The following is a 13,997-nucleotide window of genomic DNA, read 5'->3' as shown; positions in this document are numbered from 1 at the left end:
GTGACATGTCCCACAACTCAGAACAAGCGCGACAACCTGCTATGCTGGTTTTAATGGCACTCAGCTCCTTGTTGGTACAGGCATACGTGGCGCGCGCACTCTCACATACATGTAAAGCATGGGAATGGCATGTTGGCAGTGATACAGACCTGGGTGATGGCTCAGGCTGCTGCTCTTTCCTTTAAACAGAAGCAATAGGACATTATCAGTGGTGTCAGGAGCGAAGGATGCAGCTGCATTCACTGTTCAAACATAACGAAAGGACAGTACCAAACAGTACAACTAAGCGAGGTGGATGCAAGGGAGGGCATGGAGCACTTACTCCTGGGGCTTCCGGGCTGGAGAGAAGATAGCCGCAGACTCACACAACCTTGGGAGGAGACACACGAGACGTACAGGGTCAAAAAGTCACAAAACCCACCTCTTTGTGCACACAGATTACTATGGAGCCCCGTGGTTACACCACTCGCATGAGCAAACGAGGGACAGCGAATGGTCATGCTACTTTGAAAATTTGAGTTTGTTTCTGAGCAACTCCCCAGGACTTTCACAGACCTTTCATAAACTTTCCTTTCAGCTCTTAGGCATAGAACTGACTGTCATGAGGTGTACCAGGCATTTGCTGCCCCCTACCAGAGGCCCCGCCCAACCTTTGCACACCCCTCTCTACAAAGTGGTCCTTTTCAAAATGATTAAAAGTGAGTCTGGACCACCAGGAATGATCTACAGAGATCTGCCAGGATCAGCTACCGGTGGAACCAATGAGACTTGGTCCTCCTGCAGCTAGAAGGGCTGGGAGCAGGCAGAGGCCAATCAGGGTTCAGCAAGCAAGATAAAAAGAATTGGCTGCTTCTTTCAAGGGCCAGTTCTGGGTGAAGCTGTGACAGCAGGCTCGCCCTCTCCTAAACTTAAGAAACCTGGCCTATCAGGGACCTAGCTCTAACACTATTTTGCTTGGCTCAGCAAAGGGCTGGTTATTTTATGTTATGATCTTTAATATCCAGGTGGCCATTTTGAGTTGTGTTAATTTATTTTTTCTGTAAAATTAAGGCAAGTCTGCTCTGCGGGATGCCCTGGCTCAGGCGGGCCTGTTACACTAATTCTAGGAGATGTTGTTTCATCGACGCATCTGCCCCATGCAGTGGCTCAGTAGTGCAGAAGTTTTGTTGTTGTTGTTGGGTTTTTTGTGTGTGTGTGCGGGGGGGTCGGCTGGAAGGTGCACACCACTCTTTTTCCAGCTTCTGCAGGAGCCTCAGCTGCGGCTAAAGGCTCCATATGAAAAATTATCTTTGGCAACTGCTCATTGAGAGAGAGAGACGCGAGCCATGTTTTCAAACTCTGGCAATTTGGGTATGCAGTTGCTGCATGTCATTTAGATGTCTAAATACCTGATTGCCCCAGTAAATCCAGGGCATAGAAGACAAAGTGAACTAAATGGCACCTCTACAATTTCCGGCACAAAACCAGAGGCCAAGTTAAGGCCAGGCTGAAAATCTCACCCAAGGTTCATATACGATTCAAGAACTTCTCTCTCCCAACAAAAAAAAATTATGAAAAATGGCCTGGTGGCCTAGTGAAAGTTCTTTGCATTTCCACCTAGGAGAGCTGCATTTGATTTCTGGCCACCATCTCCCATTCTCCAAGCTGGCAGGGATTGAGAATGCTGCAGAGGCAGCTCACTTGGTCCTTGGGAGAGAGGGAGTGACACTTGTCCCCCAGTGAGTAGGGATTTGCCTGAGCCAGAACACCAGATCACTCTGGGGAAGTTCAGATGCAAATCCAGGGACCAATTTCCTAAAACTCTAGTGGACATACAAATGCAGATCTCCTGGGCCTGGCTCTACTCAGCAGTGACCATTTTAGGTAGTTAAAAAACGTGGTATTGATGAGCTCTGAAGAGAGTCCCATCCAAATTCCCTTGAGCAGAAGGAGAGAAGCCATGCTACAGGGCCTGGGGGAACATAACACAGATGCCATTTACAAACAAGCCAGGAGCCATGCCCAATCCTGGGATTAAATATACAAATTGTAAGTCCTTTAGTCAGGCATGTTAAGCTCCTGATGTTTTAACAATTTTTCTGAAACATGAGATAACTCCAGAGGTCTTAAAAAGCCCCAGCCCCCTTCAGCACTTTGCTCAGACTGGCCAGGTAGCCTCATGACATATTACTTTCTGTTGTCAGCTGAACACGCAGGGAATGTTTAATAGAAGATGATGTAGGAAAGGGTCTAGTAAAGGAATTTACAAGCATCACCTGGGGAGAGGGATGGGAGCCAACGCACCATATATAACCCATTATATGGCAGCATCCAGGTACACAGAATTATCCAGGGCTGTGCACATACCAGGGAAGGAAGGAAGGAAGGAAATTGGTTTGCCAGCTGGGTGTTTTCTGAGCTCTCCCAGCTCTGTTGCTAACCTGAAAGTCAGTCCCGATTTGCTCTTCAGGTTCCTGAGAAGTTCCAGCTGGTTCAGAGGCGGAATGAGTCTAAAGTGAGAAAATGAGAGACAATTACATTCAGGCAGAGACAATATCACAACTTCCTGTCGTGGGAACTACCCCACCCACCTACTTTCAACCAATCTGAGCTTTGTGTCGTGGTTTGCAAACACTGGGTAGCTTGGGGAGAATGAACAGGGATCGGACTGCTAAGGCCACTTTTCAAAGTGCTCGAAGGTAGGTGCAGGAGAGACAGATAGCAAGGCAGTGAGAGAAAGAGAGAGAGAAATTTCATCTGCATTCTTGTATCTCTAAACTCTCCGAAGTTGAGCAGTGGCCAGTGTTCCTGTACAGTACTGTTACATTTGGCAAGGCAGGTGTTTACAGCATGTTGTTTAGCAGTTGGCCCTACTTTGTTAGAGGTGTCATGCAGGTCCCAAAGACTAGGGCTGGCAGAAGAACTCAAAGTACACTGTAGTGTGATCCTGTTGCCAGAGGCAGAACTCCAGAAACTGGGGGTATCCTGGAGGAAGAGGCAGAATCTTACAGTGTGAGGAGGGACAGACTTCCAGAGGCTGCAACTATCCAAGGAAACTGGCAGCAGTGTTTAAAACTTATAACAAATGCTCGGTCCAGCTTTGAATTTGGTTGAATGTTTGATTCATACTTCATGTGTCCGGTCCTGGTGAAGACAAAATAAATGGATGATATGCCTTGTATCTTAGGGTAGAACGGATGTTTCCTCCTCATCTGTGATCTGAAACTTACAGAACTCACCCTACCACTCTGATCATCCATTGGTTCATGAAAAATTCTGCCTATCTGGCTTTATCTTTCTAACAACATAAAACCTACTGAGTTGCAATGCACGGCAGGTATTAACTATGCTGCCCACCTGTATGTCAGCTGGCAGAAGTGAAGGAGAGACGTTTATGTAAAGGGCAGAAAGAGTGCTACTGTGAGTCCACGAAACCTTTATGGATCTGAGGATGGCTCTATAAATATTTTACATTGATATTCACGGTCGAGTTCTCAACTGCGAGAGAAGCAGACTGGAAATGTCGGGAGACGGGATTCATCTCCGTAAAAAGAAAAGGAGTACTTGTGGCACCTTAGAGACTAACCAATTTATTTGAGCATGAGCTTTCGTGAGCTCACGAAAGCTCATGCTCAAATAAATTGGTTAGTCTCTAAGGTGCCACAAGTACTCCTTTTTCTTTTTGCGAATACAGACTAACACGGCTGTTACTCTGAAACCTGTCATCTCCGTAAAAGACTCACTTCGCTGGAAAGAGCAGCATCCACTCAAGCGTCTGCTCAGGGACTCTGTGCGCAGGGTCAGGGGCTGATGGGACAAATCCAGATGCTTGTTGAGACTTCCTTGGCACAACCCTGGTGTGTCTTTGCCAATATCCGAAACTCCTCCTTCCAGCATGTCTTCCCAGAGGGCATGAAATCAGCACAGATAACCCTCCGGCCTGCCTGTGGCAAGTCTCAAAATATTTACACTCTTGCCTGAAGTAAATGCGCCCAGATACTAGCTAGCTCAGCCTGGAATGGGTGTAAGAGTTTGTCTTCACTATCACGCTACATTGGTGCAGCTGCACCGACGTAGCACATCTGGTGAAGACGCCCTATGTCGCTGGGAGAGAGCTCTCCTGTTGGCCTAATTACTCCACCTCAACGAGAGGCGGAAGCTATGTTGGCAGGCGTTCACACCCCTGAACGACGTAACTTACATTGGCTTACGTGGTCGTGTAGACAAGCCCTAGCTAGCCAGACCCCTATGCAGCTCTTGGCATCCTAAGGCAGCACATCAAGGAATTTATGCTCATTCAAAGGAGAGTCACCCATCCTGAACTGCTGCCTCCTCCTTCTCAACATACACAGCACCTCCTACATGGCAGCTGTCTGGGTTCCTTACAAATGTGTCACTCACAGCATGCAGGGAGGGCAGTCCTTAACATCGGAATCTCAGTGCACAGTAAGCAACTAAGGAGGGCAGAGCATCGAAGCAAGCTGCTCTTTCCCCCACCATGTTCTGTCAGATGACCACTTCTGTGACGCATCCAGACTACTGGCGAAAAGAGCGAGAACCATGAGGTGTCTCCTGTATGGGCAGGATCTCTTTGCTCAGCTATGACCCAGCTGTTCAGATCTAAAACTGGGCTCTACACTTCAAGTAAAGGAGATTCTGCATTAGCTGTCAGCAGTCGCAGGACTGATATCTAGTCATTACAGGGCAAGAAGCATTCCCGAACTTAGATGCTCCCTATGGATTGGACGCACCTGTCCGTCCCAGATAAGCTATCACACTGGTCATAGTCATTGGTCCACATTTCTTATACACCTGCTCAGTCAATCTTGGAACAAAGCAGGGCATAATTATGGACATGTTCTTCAGCAGCTTTAAATTATAAGGGAAGCATTTTCAGTGGTCTTGCTTAACTGACCACAAGATTACAAGAGCACGTGTGCTGCATGTACAAAACTCACATTTAAAAGCACAATTATCCATTCAGTGAATGTAATGGTTGGGTTTTTGTGTGCCCAAAATGGAGGTAATCAAAAAGTTCCTAAAGAGGTTGACAAAAATAGGGCCTCAAAATTTGGCCTGGCTTCTTTCCAGAGCAGTACAGCCACATTCCTCTTACATCTCTCAGCCAGAGTTTTGTTTCCCCCTAAAGGATAACACATACTGAAGCCAGCCATCCTGATGAATTAATGATCCTACCAGGAAGACCCTGATCTCGCTGCAGTGGAGTGATGCATGAAGCACTTCATCATTATGTTCATTCAGGGCCACTGGCTGTTTTTTGTAGATTCCTTGCAGGGCATTATCTGAGCCAATGTGTGCACAAAATCAAGCACAAAATGCCACTGATTTTTACTGGAAGTTGTGCACCTAATTCCTTTTTGTGGATTACTTTCTTCATCTCCAGTAAAACATCTGGTGATGGCCCAGCTTTTCTGCACTAAGGTGAGCAAACTAGGAGTCCAAATGGCCTGTCCAGTGTGACCCGGCAAGTCAGTAACTCAATCAGAGCTAGGTCCCAAGATCTTTCTGTTGGCTCCCAGTCACTTGCTCCGACCACGGGAACAAACGCGTTAGGCTCACATGATGCTGAAAATGGCTGCCTCTCCATAGAACAGGTTCAGCCATGTGGCTTCCAAACGCCAGCAGCTGAATGCAGCACTGAAGCCAAAGGAACGAAAGGGAGTTCGCAAATGCAGATGCTACATTTTAATGGTGGAGTCTGTGTGTTTGCGGAGCAAAAGAAGGAAGGTTGACTAGTCTTCTGGCGATCATCACTGGAGACAGGAGCAAACCTGAACATGCTGAACCCAAAACCTAGATGCGAGTACTGCCGCTCGGCCTCCTCTCTAGCTATCATACCAGTTCAGGAACCAGTTACTGAGCTGCTCTGCCAGTGAGGTACACTGTGGCTTTTATGTCTTCATACACCTCATATGAAGGGAAATGGAGGGCTCAGGTTTTGCTGAGTTTCGTTCCAAACTGTTGGATCTTGACATCTTTGTGCCTCTAAGGGTACATCTACACAGCAGGTGGGAGTATGCCTCCCAGCTCAGCTAGACAGACACGCACTAGCTCTGCTCAAGCTAGCATGCTAAAAATAGCTGAGTGGCCGTTGTGGCCTGGGCGATGGCCCAAGCTAGCCACCCAAGTATGTTCCCAGGGGGTCAGGTGGGCTTGTACTCTGGCTGCTTGGCCGTGCTACCGGCAGGGGCGCAAAGTCCACATTGCTATTTTTAGTGCACAGCTCAAGCTGAGCGAGAGTGGGTCTGTCCCCCCAGGCTGGGAGGCACCCTCACAGCTGCAGTATAGAAGTACCCTGAATGTGCACGGGTGGAAGAGAACTGTGTGCGAAGTAGGGTGTTGTCGTGTTTTGCGCTAGGATGTGGAAAAGAACCTGAGATTGTGGTGTTTGACATTTTCTCTCTCTCGTCCCAGCATTCGTTTCACTTGCTTCAAGGGTGCATGTTTCAAGACCAGCAAGGCAAGAGGATGCACACACCAAGGTACAGTACGACACACAGCTCACGCTACCCAACTCAGCAACGGGTTAGAATTTCCTGCTCGCTGCACAGGCTCTCCTGCTTTGTACTTGTGGCTCCAGAAGTGAATCATCTCCTCTCTCTCTCATTAAATTGACCGCCCTGCTCTTGTTGATACATCACAAGAAACACAACACTAACATCAGGCATTCCCTGCCCACGGCACAAAATTACTGTTGCTGGGAGCACAAATATTCAAGCATAACAGAGCCGGGGCCGTGGGGTTCTCATGCCTCAAAGCCCGCCGCAAAAAAAACACGATACCATCACAAACCACAACAGGGGGAAAACAGCTGGACGGGGCAGTGTGCACCCACACACACATGCACACACACAGAACCGATAGTCATTATTCCATAAGGCAGCCCCAGGGAGTGAGGGAGGAAGACGGAACAACAAAGCGATGAGAAGGAGTGGATGTCAGAGCTGGGTGGACAGCATGGTACCGTGAGAGGCCCAAGATGCAGCAAGTCCTGTCTCTGAGAAGAACCAAGTGCCCACACTCGCAATGAACCTCCTTTGCATTGTGGTTTTGTCTTTATGGACCGAGACACCACAAAACTGATAATGAGGAACCCCGTCTTACAGCTTTTACTTACACAAGCAGTCCCATTGACTTCAACAGAATTACTCATGTGTGTAAGGCTTGCAGAATTGGGCCTTATGGGCCAGATCTTTGTTGGCGTCAATGGAGCTATGCTGATTTACACCAGCTGAGGATCTGGCATTGTATGCATATGAATTTTGAATGCATATGAATTTTCAGCTGCAGTCCCTGATTTTTGCATGCCCATGTTTACATATGCAATTGATTCTGCTTGCAAAAATGCATAGACTCATTCTGCACTTAAATATGGGTACTGGGGGCACTGTTGTCAGGGTAGGCAAATGTGCACACACAAAAATTGAAGGCCAATTTGAGGCTAGCGGAAGTTTGGGCCCAGTAACTTGCATAGGGTTTTCTTCTCTAAATCCCATTTTCGCTACCGTACATAACAATTTTGCAGAGAATATCTGGAACCTGATCCTTATTCCAATGAAGTCAATAGCCTATATGGCATTCAGGACAGAAATAACCATGCAGTTGCTTTGTAATTGTAGAATAGTAAGTCTGTACACAAATGGCTAAAATATAAAAATTGAGGTGAAGTATGTGTCCTGTAAAATTAACGATTTTCTGAAGTATGACTTTGTGGCTCTGACCTGAACAACTCTTCATAAATTTTCCAACTTCTGGAAGTTTGTAAATACCTTTATTTTATGGACTGCAAACAAGAGGCCATTTTTTTATCTCAGTTATACCAGAGTAAAGGCCTGCTTTTCAAACCGAGCTTCCATTCTGTGCCACAGTGAAGTATATCCACAACTCTGTCCCTGCAGTGAATTGTTGCTTTTTTCCTGTAAATTAACTGCAGGGACAAAAATGTGACTGCAAAACGTGCAACTGCAAAATCTGAGACGGGTTTGGAAAAACAGGCCTGAAATCAGATTGACATCAATGGAGTGTATGTGGATTTACACTGGTTTAACGGAGAACAGGATCAGGCCTGCAATTTTGAAATGCAAAGCAGCAAATAGGTGATCACTGTTCTCCTTCTTAAAATAAGTATTTACTTTCCTTTGGGATTTCCTTCATGTCTAACATATCCCTGTGATTTGAAAATCCACTTTTAGTAGCCACTGAGATAATATTTATTCATAATAAATCTTTTACATGTATCATACATATAGATCCTTTCAACCTGAAAGACTCCAAAAGGTTAGACTCACTGAATGAATTATTCACTGCAAACAGTTCGCTCAGCTCTGAATTGCCAGTAACTCTCATAAACCTTATTGAGGTTAAACTGCCCCTTCGAAAGCTAGCAGAGGCTGTCAAGTGAGGTCAAAACCAGCCATTTCGGTTTAACGTATCTTCACTGGTAGCTAGTGGCCACAGCTGTGACAACCAAGAGTGGATTGGGATAAGAGAGGGCTGCAGAGGAGAAAAAAGGGGTGAAGAAAGGAGAGAGGAAAAGGGGAGAGGAAAAGGGGAGAGGAAAAGTTGAGAGATGGAAATACGAAAAAAAGGATGAGAAAAGGGCAGAAGAGAATGGGGAGTTTTCTTATTAACTGTCCTATGAATCTGAAGGTGTTCATAACTTCCACTTAGAAAACCAAGCTCACTGAGAAATCTCCTGTTCTCCTTCCTGGCATTGCCACGTAGATGTACAGTTTCCCAACGCTTGTACAAACCACCAGCTAGACTATTGGTGAAGATGCATGGAATTAGCCTACAGACAGTTGAGCGGGGAGGTTGATTTTGGAGCTTTTTTTAAAAAAAAACAGGGTTTTGGTTGTATTACAGGCTTAGCATGTTACGGTCCCAGACAAAGAAGGAGTGACATAACACATGGTTTTAGATTCACATGCACTTCATACCTGGAGGCACCATACGTTTGCGTTTGCGAGCTTTTCGAGTGTTTTCACCAAAGAAAACAAAAGGGGCCAGAGAAAGAAAAACAGCAAAAGGGGTGGAAGGAGGGAGAAAAGAAACAGAAGAAAGAAAATTAGCATGTGAGCTACCTGTATTTCAATGAGCAGATGTACTGTGAACCGGGCTTACAGGTGGCTGGCAAATCTGAATTGGCTCCAGCTTTCCCAACCTCAGTAGGACTACAAATTGCTGCAGATCCGTATCGCACTTCAATAATGGCTAGTCTAGGGTTTGCTCAAAAAACAAAGGTGGGCAAAAGAGATTGAGGGGAAAATGTAGAAACCTCCAAGCAACCTTTTGCAGACATTCCCTGGGGGAATCATTACATTTGGAGGTTCTGTCAGCTGGGGCCTCCTCCTAGAATCACATGAGCTCCTCACTCTGAAATGCTAACTAATGAGGTACCTCTCCAGAAGCATAGCTCCTGGGTTCAACGTGTCCAAGAATGAGGTTCAGAAGATCTACACTAATTCCATACCATAAGCATATCTCTAGTGGCCATTGATTTATACCCTATGACTGCCAATACACAGAGAGAGCATTCACATCAGGGATAGTAATGTAGTCGAGAGCTGGGTATTGTTAGAACTGGTGGTGATGAAGGACAGAGTCCTTTTAAGCAAATCTGGTTACAAATGTACACAAAAATTTCTGATGTCTTGGTGTATAAGTATGTACATGCATAAATGCCCATTACAATGTGCTTTTCTATGCAGATTCAATCCATATGTTTCACGTTTTATTTATTTGAACTTTGGTACTGACGTACTTTGAGTGTAAGGGTTCAATTTTAGATTTTCTTTGGGAATAAAATATCCTCCCAAAAGAAGTGGGTCTAACTCTACTGCAGTAGGTCATTGCAATGAGGTTCTGGAAATCTGATGTTCCCGCAAGGCGTATGTAATAATTTTCCAGTGTGAAACAATCCATTCTTTGTGGGAGCAACATTGAGAAAACATGTAAGCCCATGTCACAGGGCTCCTGCTGACAGCTACTTAATGAGGAATAAGCAGTACAATGTGAGCAAAAGATGCGTCAATGCCAACCTACCAGCTTTGGGCCAAGATACCAGTCACCACATCTTATTTATCACGCGGAGGAAATACCCACTTCCCCATACCCCCTTCCAAAACAGACTTATTCATCTGCTAGATTACAGCAGAGGTAACCCACGGCAGGGCTGTCCTGTGTCATTTCAGGCCATATGGCATTCCATCAGTGACTTATATTGCTTATTTCATTCAACAATTTGGAATAACATGAATTCCTTAGGGAAGTGGGTAGAAGAAGGCAGAATGGACACTGTGCCTCTGTGTGTGATGAAAGCTACAGCCAGAATATAAAGTTAACCCCCCACTTCCTTTTTTTTAATGGGGGGGGGACTACTTGTACTGAGCTTCGCCTGACAGATTTCAAGGGCTATTGACATGGGAGGTGATACATTATAGAGTGAACCCCATACGTTAAATCATTCACTGTGAGAGGCTACTGGTGTTTCTGTGCAGCATCCAGGAGAATTTCAGAGGATGCACCACGTTGCATGACTGACATTGGCACTCAGTGCTCAATTCCTAATGAAAGAGATGCCAGGGCACAAGCCATTTTTTTAACTTTAATAACTGACGTGGCAAGAGGGGCCGGGGCTAGGAACTGCCCAGCCTAGAGGCGCCGGGGCTCAGCCCTGGCTCAAATGAAGCCCTGCCAACACCATGTTTTATCCAGTGTGTCGGGCACCTTATGCAGCAGCCCGCAGGTGGTTCATTTATATCACGGTAATTTTGGTTCAATGGCACACCTTGGCACGTCAATTTAGCAACTGTAATAAGAGGATCTCCGATGGTTTACAAACATTTATTAATACTCCCGACACGCATCTGAGGCCAGGTTTATTATCCCCATTTACAGTCAGGGAGATTTTGTTATAAAGAAGTTACAGTAAGTGACTTTTCCAAGATCAAACCACAAGTCAGTGACAGCGCTGAGAACAGATCTCTGCCGTCCTGGCTCCTAGTCCCATGTCTATAACCTCCCGATCATACATACTCCCCTTACTTCATAGTAAGGACAGTTTTGCTACATTTAGAAACTGTAGTACAGGGGTTCTCAAACTGGGGGTCTGGACCCCTCAGGGGGTCGTGAGGTTATTATATGGGGGGGGTCGCAAGCTGTCAGCCTCCACCCCAAACCCCGCTTTGCATCCAGCATTTATAATGGTGTTAAATATATAATATAAAAAAGTCTTTTTAATTTATAAGGGGGATCACACTCAGAGGCTTGCTGTGTGAAAGGGGTCACCAGTGCAAAAGTTTTAGAACCACTGCTATAGTACAGTCGAAACCTGTTAAGCATTAACAAGGTGCAAACCAAATTCCTAGACATGCAGACCTGCCATTTGGGGAAGTTCATCAGATGTTTTTCCACATTCAGATCTGTCTCCAAACTATGTGGCTTACGCCATATTTAACATATTGGTGTGACATGGTTTTCTTTTGACCTTGTGGGTGACATTCACTGTACCTGCATACAGCACAATAATCAGGGTTTATGCAGGTGAAATTCGGTGGGAAAGGAATGTGAATTGGAGACAAAATCTACCCTCCCCAACCCAGGGAAAGTGCATTGGGCTTCAGCCCCAGGGGATAGAATAATGGCCATCATTTGTGAGGGGTGTTATGGCCAGTGAACCCACATATTCAAATGTCCCCAACCCTTAGTCACCTCCAGCTCCACCCTCTGGGCCAGCCTGTGCAGAACTAGTGGTAATACCTCCTCCAAGGACCACAGGTCATGCAGTTGTTCCTCAAACAGAGATTAATTGCCTTGCATCAGCCCCTCACCCCCTCCCACCATGAGTAACTCATCCTTGAGGGAGTTTTAGTTAAGATGGCTCTACTCTTTCATAGGCTAAATTTCAATTCAACGCATCCAAAAGGTCTTCATTTACCTGACCAGATTAGCTTTCCACCTGAATTTTAGCTTTTGGTCCACGTGATGCAACGATTTTAACGGGCTAATTGCTTTAGCAAATAGTAATTGAAAAGGATTTCACTGTCCAGAGGCTTATTCTTTCAAACACCCTCAAGGCCTGATCCATGGCCCACTGAAATCAATGGCTGGGCTGCCACGGACCACAACGGACTTTGGAGCAGATCCAGTGCTCTCACCCTCGCTGAGAGCTGACTTCAGTAGGAATTATTTAACCTCAATTAAAGGCAAGGAGAAGGGAGGGAGAGACTCACTGAATGAGTGTAATGCTATTGGGAAACAGGCTTTTTAAATAAAACACTGAAGGTGGTTCATAAATGTCTTCAGCTAAAAGAAATAAACATAGGGAATGGATCCCGTGCAAAATGCACTGATCATAATAGTAATGTGAGTTCCAGTGGACTTTGAAAATGGATTAACAGACTGGCCGCAGGGTTTCTGACAGGCCCACCCACTCAAGGAAACATATTCTGATTGTCTGCTAGGATTCCAACACGCACCAATAATCAGGGAGAACAGAAACAGATTTTGATTTCTAATAGACAGCTCTTCTGTCTGACAGTTCCTCCCAGGGGTAACAGACCTACCGTTCCAATACTGTACCATGCTATTCTCTAGTGCGGTAAATAAGAAATCCGTGGGCTGTCTCAATGACCAGACAATGAGAATGACCAGACAATGGCCGGCACCATCAGTCAATTCCTACTGTGGAACTAACCCGGTTGATTCATTCAGCATCACAGACCGTCCTGTGTAGCTCTATGTATGCACATTAAAACGACAGGGATGCACAATGCTGCCTGGCGATGCATTGCACGTTAAGCCTTTGGTGTGTAAAATGACACTCACTGCTATTTTTAGCATCAAGGGAAATCCGTAAAACCCCCACATCTTGGCATTGCCATATTGTCTAGCCTGCCTGTGGGGGCCGGGGAGCACAGTCTGTTTCGCCACATGCAGAGGACAGAGAGGGGCTGCTGAAAAGGATCCGTACTTTTGTGAACGTCTCTTCAGGGCATCATGCCTCATCCTGGGGATTTCCTAGGGAATTTCAGTGCATCTGCAAGTCCCACCCTGAAGGGAATGCCACTCTCCAGCTATCCCTACTCTAACTGGGGTCATTTAAGCTTCAAGTGCTGCCTTAGTATTAGCAAGAGGTCATTCTATTTAAACCATGCCAAACTGACTCGGATGCCACTCAAATGTGGCAGCTGCCCTGCGGCCAAGCAAATCAGATTTATTTCTTGCAGCTCTTCAGTCTTTCCCATTTGCGTGGAGCTGCTCCTGGTGGGCGGGAAGGGCAGCGCACCTGGAATCTGAATTTTCCCCCTTTGGGAGAAACTGCAAGTGACATGAGTTGCGGGGAGAGGGATTTGGCCCATGTGCTGCCTGGCCATGGGGCAGGGGTGCTGCTGGCTTTCTGGGGATTGAGGATCAGTGGATCAGCTGGGGGCCGCATAGAGGATGGCTGGTGGGTAGGTGCTGAGAGCTGTATGGGAAGTGACAGCGTCTGGGGATTGTGAGGGGAAGGATGGGGGCTGAGGGCTGTTTGGAGGGGGGGTAGGGAAGAGGGCTGTGTGGGGACTGGCGGGTGGCTCAGGAGTGGGCAGGGCGCTGTGTGGGGTTCAGGCCTGGATTAGAGGTGAGGGCTGACAGCTGTAGGAGGAGTGACTGGGGGGCTCACTGGGGACAGATGGAGGCTGGGAGTTGCCTGGAGAGTGGGGGGGGGTAGGTGGGGGCTAGCTGGGAGAGCATGGTGACACTCCTTGAGCCCCTCCCCTTCAGTCCCTGCTGATTGCCTCCTCCTTCTCCTCCTCCTGGATTCAGCAGGGGCAGCAGCAGCTCCCAACTGCCGGGAGAAGCATTTGCAGCCCTGCCCGATGTGGGTGGGCATCCCGATGGGCTGTGTGACAGCACGACGGCACTGCCAGGTGTGTGTGTGTCACACAAGATGCTGGGCTCTTGGCAGCCCTGGGTTGCCCCCCTACCCAGGGTGAGCCGCAGAGGCAGTTCAGGCT

At 46.8% G+C, this 13,997-nt stretch overlaps 1 protein-coding gene across 18 annotated transcripts in view; it reads right to left on the bottom strand.

The window, feature by feature from the left end:
* The window catches only part of KCNQ2 (potassium voltage-gated channel subfamily Q member 2), a 121,196-nt gene that overhangs the window by 41,918 nt on the left and 65,281 nt on the right, over window positions 1-13,997 (bottom strand). For 6 of the 18 annotated variants that reach the window (XM_048819870.2, XM_075118683.1, XM_075118682.1 and 3 more), the window contains exons 9-12: window positions 8,940-8,969; window positions 2,421-2,489; window positions 323-370; window positions 150-179 (exon numbers count right to left, since the gene is read on the bottom strand). In XM_048819870.2, coding sequence (XP_048675827.1) covers window positions 150-179; window positions 323-370; window positions 2,421-2,489; window positions 8,940-8,969 — 177 coding nt within the window. Of the gene's footprint in view, window positions 1-149; window positions 180-322; window positions 371-2,420; window positions 2,490-8,939; window positions 8,970-13,997 lie in introns of those variants that run through there. The other 12 variants (XM_048819871.2, XM_075118685.1, XM_048819872.2 and 9 more) reach the window with 4 other exon arrangements.

The sequence above is a fragment of the Caretta caretta genome, chromosome 13 (genome assembly GCF_965140235.1).
Source record: "Caretta caretta isolate rCarCar2 chromosome 13, rCarCar1.hap1, whole genome shotgun sequence".
NCBI lineage: Eukaryota > Metazoa > Chordata > Testudines > Cheloniidae > Caretta > Caretta caretta.
The sequence above is the reverse complement of the archived record's forward strand: the minus strand, read 5'-3'. Positions and strand labels throughout refer to the sequence as shown.